The sequence below is a fragment of the Staurois parvus genome, unplaced genomic scaffold, assembly GCF_062004578.1.
Source record: "Staurois parvus isolate SC_StPar_1 unplaced genomic scaffold, SC_StPar_1.0 ptg000244l, whole genome shotgun sequence".
NCBI lineage: Eukaryota > Metazoa > Chordata > Amphibia > Anura > Ranidae > Staurois > Staurois parvus.
The window spans coordinates 9,622,280-9,638,614 of NW_028318040.1; the positions used below are offsets into that span (position 1 = coordinate 9,622,280).

General features: G+C 40.6%; 1 protein-coding gene across 1 annotated transcript in view; it reads left to right on the forward strand.

Annotated features, from left to right (window-relative positions):
• LOC149459872 (alcohol dehydrogenase 1-like) overlaps window positions 1-16,013 on the forward strand; it is a 63,239-nt gene extending 47,226 nt beyond the window's left edge. Inside the window, exons 8-9 of the mRNA XM_089680567.1 lie at window positions 6,939-7,077; window positions 15,832-16,013. Of these exons, the coding sequence (XP_089536693.1) occupies window positions 6,939-7,077; window positions 15,832-15,856 (164 nt within the window). The 3' untranslated portion in view covers window positions 15,857-16,013. The remainder of the gene's footprint in view (window positions 1-6,938; window positions 7,078-15,831) is intronic.
• The last annotated feature ends 322 nt before the right edge of the window (window positions 16,014-16,335 follow it).

Sequence of the window (16,335 nt, forward strand, 5' to 3'; positions counted from 1 at the left end):
TCTAAAGCATAACACTGTGTCTCACATAAATAGTGAATATTGTGAACCAATCAACTTGGTCCTAAATTGGACCCAATGTATGGTGAAATAAAATAATAAAACTTCCTAATCCCAACACATGTGATAAAAAATTGATAAAGAAATACAAAATAGTACAAATATCAATAATATGAATTCAATGTCCAATACAGTGCAAAAAATTAGTAAAGAATTTTGCAAAAAAGGTGCTTCAGTATTCCAGGACGTGCAGATGGTGCGGTGCATGTGAAAGCAAACTGATTTATATCCTTCAATGGCTAAAATGCCTTCTCACCTCCTTCATATGACTCAATGGGCCAGAACACCTTTTGGATCACACCTGGATCCTTCACGAGTAAGGTCTCCTCACTATGGGATCTACAGAGACTCTTTCCTCAATGGCGGCCACACACAGCAAAAGATATCCCTTGCACTGGATAGGTAGGTAGGTAACCTCAATAAAGCCAACTTACTCACATGTAGCTCATGAAAGAAGAAAAAAGATCCTTCATAGTGAAACACTATTTATTCCATTTTAAATAGATGCAAAAAACGCCAAGTTTACACTCACTTTTAGGCAGTAAAATACAGGCATTCACACCACATGTTATTAGTGTACTTTGCATGAAACAAGGGAGTACCAAGATGGCGTCCGCCGGAACTACGTCTCCGGGCATCTACACGTTGCGTCACGCTCCACACGTGACTTCCTCAGGATTAGGCTATTGGTGACTAGTACTATATATGAGAAGCGCTGCGGTAACTCCTTTGATTTACCGCTCCGGACTACAGGAAAATGGCCTTGGGTGACCCGCCCCCGCAGGCTGATTGACATTCAGACAGTCTATAAAAATAAGTACTAGTCACCAATAGCGTAATCCTGAGGAAGTCACGTGTGGAACGCGACGAAACGTGCAGATGCGCAGTGACGTAATTCCAGCGCACGCCATCTTGGTACTCCCTTGTTTCATGCAAAGTACACCCATAGCAAGTGGTGTGAATGCCTGTATTTTACTACTTAAAGTGAGTGTAAACTTGGCGTTTTTGCATCTATTTAAAATGGAATAAATAGTGTTGCACTATGGAGGATCTTTTTTCTTCTTTCATGAGCTACATGTGAGTAAGTTGGCTTTATTGATGTTACCTACCTACCTATCCAGTGCAAGTGATATCTTTTGCTGTGTGTGGCCACCATTGAGGAAAGAGTCTCTGGAGATCGGATAGTAAGGAGACCTTACTCGTGAAGGATCCAGGTGTGATCCAAAAGGCGTTTTGGCCCATTGGGTCGTATGAAGGAGGTGAGGGGGCATTTTATCCATTGAAGGATATAAGTCGGTTTGCTTGCACATGCACCGCACCATCTGCACGTCCTGGAATAGTGAAGCACCTTTTTTGCAAAATTCTTCACTAATATTTTTTGCACTGTATTGGACATTGAATTCATATTATTGTTATTTGTACTATTTTGTATTTCTTTATCAATTTTTTATCACATGTGTTAGTGTTGTGAATTATATAGTTATATGTGCTTATCGTTTTGGGGTTTAAGCTCTTGTCACTCTGTTTCTATGATTATCCCGCATTTGGGATTCACTGCGCATACAGTCGGTGTATGTTCATTATCCTGATTTTTGGGATTGGGGAGTTTTATTATTTTATTTCACCATACATTGGGTCCAATTTAGGACCAAGTTGATTGGTTCACAATATTCACTATTTATGTGAGACACAGTGTTATGCTTTAGATCCCTGAAGGATCTTATCACTACAATTTTTATTATATGATTATTTAATTGTTTATATGTTTGTGATATTGATTTTAGCGCTGTACCAATTTATTTGAGTATTTTGATTTACACCTATAGGTATAGGATTGGGGTGTTAGCAGCTTCACAACTATTTACAGGCCCATAAAAGTGCAGGGGGAATACCGTTTCACAGAGAAAAAGATTCACCCCCCAAAAATGTATGGTTTAATATAACTATAAATAAAGAAAACATAACAGATACCATAGCTTGAATTAAATGTTGTTACTTTTACATATTTCATATTCTTTTTCTTTTTGAAGTCAGAGTTCAGGATTGCTGAAGTGTAGTGACCTTTTATCACACTGAATTTTAATATTTACCTGTTTTAACCTCTGTGGAAACACTAGCTTCTAAAGTGACCTTTTAAAACTATCAGTACTTGTTGACAATGGCAAACTTCCACTATATTGAGACTTTCCACATATTAAAAATGTTGCCAAAAGCTAATCCCATTTTAAAAATTAACCAGAAGAATTAACTCTTTATCTAAATGATCATATAACATCGCTGTTCTAGTATATTGACTTTTCTAAATGCACAGTCAAGTTACTTTTATTGTTACTTCTTGTAATCCTAAATTAGTAGAGTAGCATTATATAGGTGTGTAACAGACCTTTAGGTGCCCACAAATCTCCCCTACATTTCACAGCACATATACAGTTGCAAGAAAAAGTATGTGAACCCCTTGGGATTACATGGAGTTTTGCATGAATTGGGCATAAAATGTGCTCTGAATGTCATCTAAGTCACAACAATAGAAGAACACAGTCTGCTAAACATAATACTACACAAACATTAGATGTTGCCATGGTTTAATTGCACATAACATGTAAACATTCACAGTGCAGGGAGGAAAAAGTATGTGAACCTTTGGACTTAATAACTGGTTGACCCTCCTTTGGCAGCAATAACCTCAACCAAACGTTTCCTGTAGTTGCAGATCAGACCTGCACAACGATCTGGAGTCATTTTGGACCACTCCTCTTCACAAAACTGTTTCAGTGTAGCAATATTCTTGGGATGTCTGGTGTGAATCGCTCTCTTAAGGTCATGCCACAGCATTTCAATGGGGTTGAGGTCAGGACTCTGACTGGGCCACTCCAGAAGGCATATTCTGTGCTGTTGCAGCCATTGTTTTGTTGAATTACTTGTATGCTTTGGGTCATTGTCCTGTTGCATCACCCATCCTCTGCGGAGCTTCAGTTGGTGGACAGATGGTCGTACGTTTTCATGCAAAATGTCTTGATAAACTCTGGAATTAATTTTCCCATCAATGACAACAATCCGTCCAGGCCCTGAGGCAGCAAAGCAGCCCCAAACCATGATGCTCCCTCCGCCATGTTTCACAGTGGGGATGAGGTTTTGATATTGGTGTGCTGTGCCTTTTTTTCTCCACACATAGTGTTGTGTGTTCTTCCCAAACAACTCAATCTTGGTTTCATATGTTTCATATATTTTGCCAGTAGTGCTGTGGAACATCCAGGTGCTCTTTTGCAAACTTCAAACGTGCTTCAATATTCTTTTTGGACAGCAATGGCTTCTTCCGTGGTGTCCTCTCATGTACTCCATTCTTGTTTAATGTTTTCCTTATTGTAGATGTGTCAACAAAAATGTTAGCATGTGCCAGAGATTTCTGTAGGTCTTTAGCTGACACTCTGGGATTCTTCTTTACCTCATGCAGCATTCTGCGCTGTGCTCTTGCAGTCATTTTTACAGGACGACCATGCCTAGGGAGAGTAGCAACAGTGCTAAACTTTCTCCATTTGTAGACAGTCTGTCTTACCGTGGACACATGAACATCAAGGCTTTTGGAGATACTTTTGTAACCCTTTCCAGCTTCATGCAAGTCAACAATTCTTGATGGTAGGTCTTCTGAGAGCTCTTTCTGCGAGGCATGGTTCACATCAGGCAGTGCTTCTTGAAACCAGTAAACCCAAAACAGGTGTGTGTTTTTTAAGGGCAGGACAGCTGTCAGCAACACATCCAATATCATCACACTGTTTGGAGTCAAGGTTGGCTCATTCCTGGCTCCAATTAGCTCTGGGAGAAGTCATTAAGCTAGGGCCTCACATACTTTTTCCTCCCTGCATTGTGAATGTTTACATGTTATGTGCAATTAAACCATGGCAACATCTAATGTTTGTGTAGTATTATGTTCAGCAGACTGTGTTCTTCTATTGTTGTGACTTAGATGACGTTCAGAGCACATTTTATGCCCAATTCATGAAAAACTCCACGTAATCCCAAGGGGTTCACATACTTTTTCTTACAACTGTATATGTATGTGTTTGTTTATTTTAGGAATGGATGAAGTAGCGGTGGGTAAGGTAAATATTAATGAATATAGGGGGTATTTACCAATTCTGTTCACAGGTAAACATTGCTAAAGAGGAGTAATGAAGCAGATTTGAGTCATGTTATAAAATAGATCTATTATATTTAGGCAGCTTTATTCAAAAATCCCTCCTTAGCTGGACTTAAAGAGCTACAGTCCTTTATGAAATATCAACAGCTACAGAATTTTTTTTGCAAACAGACACTTACCAGTCCTGCAGTCCAGAGTTGTCATCACCTGGGCTGGTTCTTCGCCAGTCTTTGGAACCTCAGTGCCACCATCTTGCTTGTGGGAAGCTGGCTGTGATTTACTGTTTCACAGCCAGCTCCCCACTGTTCATGTGTGGGACATGCTACACATTCGGACTGGTCCCACAACCTCCTGGGACTTGTGACGTGTCCCAGGACGTTGCAGGCAGGAAGGAGGTGGCTGAATTTCAGCTTTTGTCGCCTAGGCAAGAAGAGCAGAAGTGGGAGTGGGCACCTATAAGAAATAGGCTCCCGCTCCCAGCAAAAAACTTCCAAGAGTTGTAGAAGAGGGGGGTAAGAGGAGGAAAAGTGGAACTTCACGTTTTAGATGAAGTCCAGCTTTAAGTAGCGCTGTAACAGAATTAAACCTTTGAAGACTACTTCCTTGTGAATCTGTTTTGAGTGTGTCTCCAGTGAAAAAAACAGACTAGATCTGTGCAAATCTGTTTCAAGTTGCTGCTCAAAATTACTGAGGCAGGGGATAAAAATGCTCATTAAGCTTAGACTTTATTAACTGAAATATTTAGATCTAAATTTGTCAATAACCAACTGCCGCCCACCCACAGTACATTTTCTGCAGGCTGGTGACCCGGGCAGGCTGGATCACTTACATATACAACATATCATCTAGCCAAGGGGCGCGGAGTGCGCTACTCCTGTGACTGCTGTGTTTACCGGTCATGGTGGATCATGGTAACTGGCTGCTGTGAGCAGCTGGGATCACATAATCTCAGTGTCAAGACAACTGTTATGAATGGGTTTCATTCAAAATAGTTGTGCTTTGTATTGTGATGCTGTGATTGGCACACAGCTATTACATGGTGCCTGGGCCAATCACAGCAACCTGTACCATGTAATAGCTGTGGACCAATCACAGCATCACAATACTAAGCACAACTGTTATGAATGTAACCCATTCATGACAGTTCAAACATTGCTGTAACAGCAATCAAAGTGTGAAAAAAGATCCCTGATCACCCTCTCAGGGCAGTGACGCTGGACTACTCTGAATGTATGTAAAAACAAAAATAGTAAAAAAGAAAAAAATAATTTAAAGTTACAAAAAAAAAAAATGTAAAAATTGAATATATATATATATTTTTTTAACATACTGTCACCAGTCAGTATCCTTCAACACTGCCACACCAGTCATATGATGACACTGTACTGCACTGGTGACAGTACTTAAAAAGAAAATGTGAAAAAAAATTCATTTCTTCATTTTTCAAAAAGTTAGGACAAAAAAATACAACTCCAAAAAACTCACCATGCCTCTTACTAAATACCTCAAACTGTCTACTTTCTAAAAAGGGATCAGTTGGGGGGTATTTGTATTGTACTGGTATTTTAGGGCCTCAAGAAATTAGATGTCAGTACATCAGAATATATTAGTTTTCAAATATATATACCATAGTTTGTAAACACTATAGCTTTCACACAAACCAATTAATAGACACTTATTTGGATTTATTTTACAAAAGACATGTACAGAATACTTGTTGACCTAAATTTATGAAGAAATTTAGTTTACTGAATATGTTTTTTTACAGAAATTAGAAAATATTGTTTTTTTTCCTTTTTCTTTCAAATTGTTGGTCCTTTTTTGTTTATATAGTAAAAAATTTAAAACCCCAAAAAAAAGCTCTATTTGTAAGAAATAAATGATATAATTTGTTATATGACCGTGTAATTGAAAGTTAAAGTAGCAAAGCACTGAATAGCAAAAACAGCCTGGTTAGGAAGGGGGTAAAACCTTTTAGAAGGTCAAGTAGTTAATTTGTTTGATAAATGTCTCCTTTTATAGTGGAGTATGACAAGGCAACAAAAGCACACATGCAGCACACATAAAGGCAGGGGGACTGGAATTTAGAGACCCCAGCTCCTACTCAGACATTTTCATGTGCAGGAACAGTGATAGCAAACAATGCAATAAATATGGTATGTAGTGTGCGTGTGTGTATGTATATATATATATATATATATATATATATCCAGGATTCTCAAAAAGACAGGTAGAGGGGCTCCAGGGTGATTACTTAAGCTGGAGGAAACAGTTTTTTCAGTTTCCTCAGTGGTTTGGGACCTGGAGCCTGGAGATTTCATAGAGATTTGGGAGGGAGGAAATCTCCAGCCCTGGGACCAGGTGTTGAAGACAACCAGCACACAGCACACAGCCTGAGCAGTGGTGCTGTTAGAGAGCTAGGAGCCTGAACTATATTATGTGTTGAAAGCAGAAACCCCCCTCCAAGGAAAGATGTTTGTTCTGGTGTTAACATTATCTTTTTTTTTTTAACAAAAGTGGGCCGACGAGCCCTTACATGGCATTATATATATATATATATATATATATATATATATATATATAGAGAGAGAGAGAGAGAGAGAGAGAGAGAGAGAGAGAGAGAGAGAGAGAGAGAGAGAGAGAGAGAGAGAGAGAGTAAGTATATACCTAATGTGTAGCATGTTTACTTCTGTGTATTTTTGGTATCTAACTGAGCAAAAATGAACCAGAGTCTGGCTTTTTTCAGGTTTTAAAAGTTTGGACTCAGTGCCCCAGTTGGTTTCTGACTACATGGCCGGCAAATTTGACCTGGATGGTTTAGTGACTCATACTTTGCCTTTTACCCAAATAAATGAAGGCTTTGAACTTCTGAGAGCTGGAAAAAGGTGGGTATTAGTATTAATAAATTCAGTTCATTTTTTAACGTCCTGTCTGTTAAGTGTGCAGTATCCATTTATACAGAGACTAACACATACTGAGGATTGTACTCACCATTCAGAAGAAGAAATGTTGTAGTATGCATTGTCCATACATACTGAATGGGCGAGAATGCTTAGAATTACACCCAGCATACAAATCAAAAGTACTAGTACTTTGCAGAACCCATAAATAATGAATCAGAACAGATACTGAAAATTACACTGGTTATACAAAACAAGAGATATGAGGCTCATGTATACAGAATTAGAACAGATATTGAAAACTCTGCCTAGCATACAGAATAAAAGAAGTGGTGATGTACTGTACATATTGATTTAGATATGGACCTAATCGTCCAGTGCTTATCTATTCCTGTCCTAATTTATGACGCTAGCTTTGAAATGTGCGTACATTGGAAGACACTCACGCTGACACACAAGTTCAGTCTATGAATACTTCTAGTTTATTATAATGAGAAAGTGAACTTATATATGCAGAATGATGCAAGAGTCATGTAACAACAGCATAAGCATTATATTAGTCTTTGATTGGTCATTTCCACACGAAAACAATCTCCGTCATGGTATAGGTGTGATCTTCTTCAGTCTTATCTCATAGAGAAGAAAAAACATTCCTTTGTTTCCCAAATCACACGGTGGGAGGGGGTCTGTTCCTGTGAGCAAATATTTCTTAAGCAAGGATTTCTTAAAGTACCACAAAGCCCAGCAGGCAGAAAATATTCACACAACATATGTATTATAATATAAAAGTAAATATTTATAAAACTTATAGAAATAGCGTATATATATATATATATATATATTCAATAGGAAACGAAATAGGCATTTTACCAAATCTATCACAGTCCCCCCTTAAAATGACTATTTTACTCTGTCCCTATAAAGCCTAGCTCATCTGTCCTTATGTACCTTGGAACTCTTTTATGCTGTACGTTAGACGGGTGATGACTATTTCATAACCCCCCTTGCCACAGACTTTGTACATACGGAAGTCAGATGCTATCCCTACAAAATTGTGAGATTACTATTGGCGGGGAGGGACCGTAACGGGGTATAAGGTTTTTCTTCATCTATCATGTGGAGATCCTCTTGCTCCTGGTTCAGGAAGGTAGGTGTTCTGTTGTCTACAGCTCTGCTCATCAATTTCCTCACACATGGTATAACACAGCATACAACCAGGGCCAGGAGAATCAGAATTATTAATACAGTTACTCCTATTTGGGCAAGTATCTTTTGCCACCCACTCATCCAACTGAAATATTGGTCCCACAAGTCTGTGATCCCTGAATTCTTTTTCAACTCAACTGACAGATCTTCCAATTTCTTTATAGACAGAGTAATTTTACCATTCGAGCCAGTATTGTCAGGAATATATGTACAACATGTTTCGGTTCCTTCTATCATTTTACAGACACCTCCTTTTTCTGCTAAAATCATGTCCAGAGCCATCCTATTCTGGAATGTCATGTAGGATGTAGGGGCTAGCTGGTCAACGATTCCTTGAAGGGCATCCCTGGTGTAATTCACAAACCTCTGTTGGTTGTAGTATATGTAATTTATCTAATCTACATTTTTATTAACAGCTATCATGGGAATCAGGGATTCGAAGCCTGCTTTACTTGGTCTCTGGCTTTAAATTTATTAGACACCCCCCTTGGGACTCCAATGGCATCTATATACACATGTGGGTCAAAACTACCAGAAGGAGCTTTTCGCTTCCTCCTACGGCCAGGCATTGGGTCAGGGGTATTTTCTGCTAGGATGTGGAGAGGCATAATGGCCTTTGCAAGAGCATACTCACCAGTCCAAATCCCTTCCAATCTTATTCTAATCTTTTGGTCCCCGGTAATCATCCATGACATATATGTATACCTGGTCACTACTATCGGAACATGCTCGTTGTATCAAGATCATATAGATTATGGTCATAGCACCACATGGGATCTATACTACAGAAATCAAAGGTGTAAATAGCTACATGAGTGTTGGATGAGTTGTACCAAAATATAGTGGTGTCACCTATTTCGGTGATATCCACCTGTTGAGCCTCTGTCAGACTCATTAGAAAAAGGATATACAACATAGTTGTCATGGTGTAGATGACGCCTTTTCCTCAGGGGTTGGGACTTTCTTGCAGTGGGAGGCGTGTATCCAAGTGTTCTTCCTGGCCACCTTGTCAGAAGGGGCTGTGGTCAGCAGAACTTGGAATGGACCATCATATCTTGGCTCAAGGGAATGTTTCCTCATAAATGTCTTTACTAATACCCAATCTCCGGGTAATAGGCTGTGAGTTCCTGTATCTGACTCAGAATCTGGAATGGAGAAAACACTTGGACATGGATACGGGTTAATTCACGTAATAATACAGTCACATAATCAGTTAACACATCAAATTGTAATTGCAACTGTTGTGGAAAATAACAACCAAATCTGGGGGCTGAGCTAAACAAAATCTCATAAGGGGATAGGGAGTGTTCTCTCTTGGTGTGTATCTGACACTAAATAGGGCAATAAGCAGACTGTCTGGCCAACTCATGCCAGTCTCTTGGGCCATTTTTTAGCATTCTATTTTCCCACTACTTTGGGGGTGATAGGGGGTATGGAACGCCAGAGTGACTCCTAATGCCGCCCATATTCCTTTGGTTACTGAAGCTGTGAAGGCGGGGCCCTGGTCACTCTCTATCACCTCTGGAAGCCCATATCTGCCTACAACCTCAGTGAGGAGTTTCTTCGCAGTTGTTTTAGCAGTCATATTAATTACAGCAAAGGCCTCTGGCCAACTGGAAAACATGTCCAACACCACTAGGGTGTACTCAACCGCCCACTCTTTGGCATCTGGATATGATCAATTTGTATCCTTTGAAAAGGGTATAGGGGTTTGGCCAAGTGTTTCTGTGGTGTCTTCTCTGTGCGTCACGGATTGCATTTTGCACAGATGGCACATGTTCTGCAAAAATTGTTCGTCAATGTGGTGATTCCAGGCGCTACATAGTACTTGTTGATGAGAGAGTTCATGAGGCTCGTTGACAGATGGGCTGCTCCGTGTGCCCACTGGACTACAGCTGGGAACATATTCTTGGGTAAACAAAGCCTCTTGTTGCACTCAAACAGACCGTCTTTGAAAATAGCTACTCTCCGTCTCCAGCTTTCTTTTTCTTCTGGACTTGCTGCTTCTTGGGGTTCCTTGAAGTAGTTTCTGTCCACAGGCAAAGTCTGTAAGGTGAATATTGGTTCCCACTCTCCGGTCACCTCTCCTTCCATTTCTGGTGGTCCCATGGCTGCTCGTTTTGCCGCCAAATCTGCCAGATTATTGCCTTTGGCTTCTGAGGAGTTTAATTTCCCATGAACTTTTACCTTCAGAATAGCCACTTGAATGGGTAGAAGGAGTGCTTCCAGCAGTCGTCCAATGGCTGCTCCATGTCTTATGGACGTACCTGCCGCAGTCATAAATCCTCTTGCCTTCCATGTGGGTGCAAAGTCATGGGCCACCCCAAAGGTGTATCTGGAGTCTGCAGTAGTGACCGCAAATCCTGTATAATATTTGCCTCCTTCATCTGCATATCTGGAACCATCAACAAAGAAAGTGAAGTCTGGATCCTGCAGAGGTGTTTCACTCACTGTGGGGAGATGGAATATTTCCATTTTCATCACTTCAAGACAATTATGAGGCTCAGTGGCTCCATCATCCTCTCCACTTTCTGCATTACCTTCATTACCCCCCTCAGCAATTGGGAGGAGAGTGGCCGGATTCAGGGTTTGGCAACGTAGGAGAGTGACGTTATCAGGAAGTTGGAGGGAACACTGTAGTCTAAGATGCCTCGTTGTGGACAAATGTTTAGGTTGGACTTGGATTAAAATGGCAGCAATGTCATGCGGCGCCAGAAGAACAAGTTCATGTCCCAGTACGATATCAGAGGTCTTATCCAGCAGAGCTGGAGCAGCGAAAACTGCACGCAGACATGACGGTGCTCCTCTAGCCACTGGGTCTAAACGGCATGAGTAGGAGCCTACAGGTCGTAGGCGGTCGCCATGGGACTAGGCCAATACTCCTGTGCCATGGCCTTGGCGTTCAGACATGAACAGTTTGAAAAGTGTCTCGTAGTCTGGTAGAACCAGGGCTGGGGCTGAAGAAAGTAAGCGTTTTAGAGCCAAAAAGTTGGAGGCGGCCTCTTCGGACAGATGGAAGGGCTCAGACTTGAGAGCATCGTAGAGTGGTTGCATAAACCAAGAAACATCAGGAATCCATGACCTACAGTAGGATATGAGGCCAAGAAAGGCATGGAGTGGCTTCTGGCCTAAAGGGAGTGGCAAGTTCTGGATGGCCTTAACTCTTTCCTCCATAAGATGCCTTGTTCCATGTGAGAGGCAGTGGCCCAAGAATACGACTGTTGTAGAGCACCATTGCAACTTCGGTTTAGAGGCCTTACAGCCTTGGTGTGCCAAGTAACATAGTAAACTCTCTGAGGCTTCTTCAGCCGTGGGCAGGTCATCAGCACAGAGGAAAAGTCATCCACATATTGCAGAAGGACCACTGCCGAATGTTTCTTTTGCCACGTGCCCAGTATGGTGGTCATGGCTTTGGCAAACTGGCTCAGGGAATTTTGCGCCCCCTTGTGGCATAACTGCCCAGGTGTATTGCTGCCCCTCATGGATAAAAAAACGAAGACGTATCTGCAGGGAAGATACACGGTGAAATATTTTGCTGTTGGAGGTACCCCTGTGAGTAAAGTGTGGGGATTTGGAACGATAGGTGTCTCTAAGACAGTGGCTTCATTCACTGCTCGGAGGTCTGTACCATCCTGTACTTCTCTGGTTCTCCTTTGGGTGTCTTCTTTTCTTATCGGGAACAAAAGTGTATTACATGGAGAGGTACAAGGTATGAGTGCACCATTTGCCACAAGGGACTTGACCTACTTCGAAATGGCCTTGGATTGCGCTGGTTTCAGTGGGTACTGTGGTTTCCTGGGTAGGGGAGCTCCAGGCTTCAGTTCCACCATAATTAGGGGTACCTTTTAAACGTCCAATATCTTTGGGTCCTGTGGACCATAGACAACTTGGGATTCTGCTCAGCACATCCGGTGCCACGTAGAATGTACCATTGACTTGTAAGACCGGACACACTGGGTAGAGGCGGCTCACTCAAGGCATTGGCCTTCCATTTGTCTAATTTGGTGTACCAATATGGCCGCCTCCAGGAAGTGTACTGGGCTGGGCAGGAAGGGACAAAGCAGGAGCAGCAAGATGGCTGCCATCAGGAAGTGTACTGGGCTGGGCAGGAAGGGACAAAGGTGCAGCAAGATGGCTGCCATCAGGAAGTGCACTGAGCAGGGCTGGGGTGGTGGGCATAAAGTAGGTGTTAGACAAAGGGCAGGGCTGTCCCTCCCCTCCTCCACCCCACATTCCAACATAGGGCGGTGGTTTAGCACACTTCCAATTTTATGATACACATACATTATACAATCGCCTTTTTCTTGAATTTCTTCCAACTATCCTTTATGCAACGCTTTTACAGTTTTTTTTTTTTTTTTACCAAGCTTCTGTCACGTTCAGCAAACCTTTTTTCACATAACATTCCTCTCTGTTCCTACAATGATTTATGCCAGTCCTGACCTTCAGCTTACAAACTTTCACTACTTTAGATAACTTTTTAACTGCTTCACTTCCTTCACATCTCTTCACAATATGACATGCCAATAATCCTTTTCAATATTTAACACATTAATGGTACACATAAACAGTTTTTTTTTTTTTCCCGTAGCAATACCTGTTTTGTCCACTACGCTTTGTGGATAACTTTGGCTACATTATACCAAACTTCTTGCTGTCCTCAGCACATGTTTGTCAACTAAGACATCTTTCTTCTCTTTTTTTTTTTTCTTTGCCATTCTTTATCTTTGATTCCACATACTTTTCCTCTTCTCTCTCTGCAACCAGGTCACGTGCTAACATTCCTTTCTAGGGGTCTTATCAGCGTCTGACCCATCTCCTCCTGTCTCTGGTCCTTCCTAACAAATCTAAGACACTTCACAGGCTGCTGTCCAGACTTTCCTTAACCCTTAACAAACCCCAACCTTCTGTTATGAATGGCAAACATTAACTCACAGACACACATTTAGGACATAACATAGCAGTCTATCTTGGTGGGCTATGAGTACAGATCACTGAGTAACTCTTCCTAGCCCCAAAACATGGCTAGGGCACCCGCTGTCACACTAAAGTGAGGCATATCCGACACCTCCTCTGTTGTGGTCAACACACAAGGTTACCACACACCCAGAGAAATTATGTGTCAAAATCCTCAGTAGGTCCACTCCTCTTCCACCTCAAGACTGATACATAAAAACACACAACAGAGACCCAGGTAACAGATAAGCACATGCAGGTATATTTAAATAAACTCCGGGCAAGCAAAGTTACCTGCCGTTAGTGACCTTTAGCAGCCGTACTAGGCACAGGTATGAATCAACAACAAAGACAGGATAAGCAATGGTAAGATAGCAAAATATATCTTACCAGGCTCCGAGAGGTGATCAATCTCCAGCCTGTCCAGTTTGACTGACAGCTAATGCCCTTTTCATGTCGGCTGGCTGCAGGTTCATGACCCGGAGTCCCGGATTTCGGCATCAGCTGATTTAGATATGGACCTAATCGTCCAGTGCTTATCTATTCCTGTCCTAATTTATGACGCTAGCTTTGAAATGTGCGCACATTGGAAGACACTCACGCTGACACACAAGTTCAGTCTATGAATACTTCTAGTTTATTATAATGAGAAAGTGAACTTATATATGCAGAATGATGCAAGAGTCATGTGACAACAGCATAAGCATTATATTAGTCTTTGATTGGTCATTTCCACACGAAAACAATCTCCGTCATGGTATAGGTGTGATCTTCTTCAGTCTTATCTCATAGAGAAGAAAAAACATTCCTTTGTTTCCCAAATCACACGGTGGGAGGGGGTCTGTTCCTGTGAGCAAATATTTCTTAAGCAAGGATTTCTTAAAGTACCACAAAGCCCAGCAGGCAGAAAATATTCACACAACATATGTATTATAATATAAAAGTAAATATTTATAAAACTTATAGAAATAGCGTGTATATATATATATATATATATATATATTCAATAGGAAACGAAATAGGCATTTTACCAAATCCATCACAATATAAAAATACCACTGACTATAAAATGAAATTCTTAAATTTGAGATTAACATCCATGTAGTAAACAAATTTCATAACTAGACGAAGACATACATTCATAGATGACAATACATTCCATGTACTTTTTTTTTTATATATTGTAAATAATTTGGCACACAGCACCTCCATTATGTAGCCTATCAGTCCCTAGATTCCTCCTTCCTTGTTTGCCAATTCCTGTCAGTTTACTATAAATGTCAGAAAAATTCTAAGGGGAGGTCTGATTCATGACTCTTAGAAACCCACCCAGCCTCCATTGTGTCTTTATCCAGCTATTTTGCAGCACCATACAGAAAAAAACATCTTATTTACTATCAGGCACCATGTGGACAAAGTCATCCACTAGGATCCTGGCCATGGTTTTCATTGTTCTCAGTTCCCATCCTAATTCTACTGTAGTTTGAAAGATAGAGTAACCTGATCCTGTTTAGTCATGTTCAGTTTGGAATGTGAAGCTTTGGTTGGGAGGTTGGAAAATTTTGGTTGGCTTTGACCCCAATAAAAAGTTATCTACTTGGACCCCTTACATCTTGTATACTACCTGTATAAACCTTTCTTTTTTCTCAGTATGACACAAACATTTAAAGTCAGCAGCTATAAATGCTGTGGCTGCTGACTTTTTAAGGACACTTGCTAATCCAGTAATTCAGCACTGCCCTCACCCAGGCCTGTTCTTTGCCAGTCTTAGGTCCCCAGTGCCAGCATGTGTACTGTGGGAAGCTGGTTGTGACCTCTTGCAAGTTCATAACCAGCTCACCACTGCTCATGTGTGAATCTTACTGCACTTTGTGAATGGACCCACTGCCTCCCTGGAGGCTGCGAGTGGAGGTGGTGGCAGAGAACTAGGCATATTGCAGCAGAAGTGGGAGGAGGTACCTGACAAAACTAGGTACCTGTTCCCCCCCTGAAAAAAAAGTTCCAAAAGTGATGGGAAGAAGGGGGCATACAGTGGAACTTCCCTTTTTCGGTGAAGTTCTGCTTTAGCAGCTGGTAACATAAGTGATCAGGAAGGGTATGCATCATGGTTTAAATGCCAATAGTGGAAATACATGCTAGTGGAATTAAGATTCTCAATTTCCCATCTGGCCAAATTGCATTTATTTTTCTGTCTGTTTAAAACTGTAAATACAAATACCTTACTTACAACCTCTTTTAGGCTATAAAAATGAGTGGTAAAAAATGATGGGACAGGAGTGAGATCACCATGCATGACATTGTCTACACGATGACCTTACAATGGATGCATCTTCAAACCAGATTTACTTATTGATGTCAAATGACTTATTCATGTATGTGATCATAACTCATGGGGATGTCAATGGTATGCTTTCCTTGGTATATAAAACCAGATTATGTAGTATCAGACATTACCCTGAATTATGTTTAGTAGATAACTAAGTAAAGGTATGGATCATATATAGGAATATATAAGGACATTGACTATTTTTTTTTTATTAGACACTGTTCTAACTTGTTTCTCTGTTTTTTTTAAAGCATTCGCACAGTCTTGCTATTCTAAATTGAAGGCTTTTCCTGGAGTGGTATTATTTCTAATGCTTACATTTGTTTTGCACACATGGAAGAGACAATTTTTGCTTTTATCTGATTTAGCTGATTTGTTCAATGTAATTAATTTGAAATAACCCAAAATAAAAGGCTTTATACTTTATTAAAAAGAGTTTCAAAATTTATGTTGCTAAAAAGTAACAATTTCCTGTTAACAAAACAAAAAAGCCTAACACACAAGTGGTTTCTAATGCTCCAAGTGCTTTTAGATAAGAAAAAGTAGGCTTTTAAGCAGACACAGAAAAAAGGTCTTTTTGATGTATATTGCATTAATAGTTGCATATTGCAGAAGGTGCTGCTTTGGGTAGGACACTTTAAAAAAAAAAATTGAATTATTTTCATCTGATCTTAGTGAGATTTGAAAATTACAGTTACCTGGCTAATATAAAGATCCTTATCTTTGTGTTAAGGCTTTGTGAATCGAGCCTTATG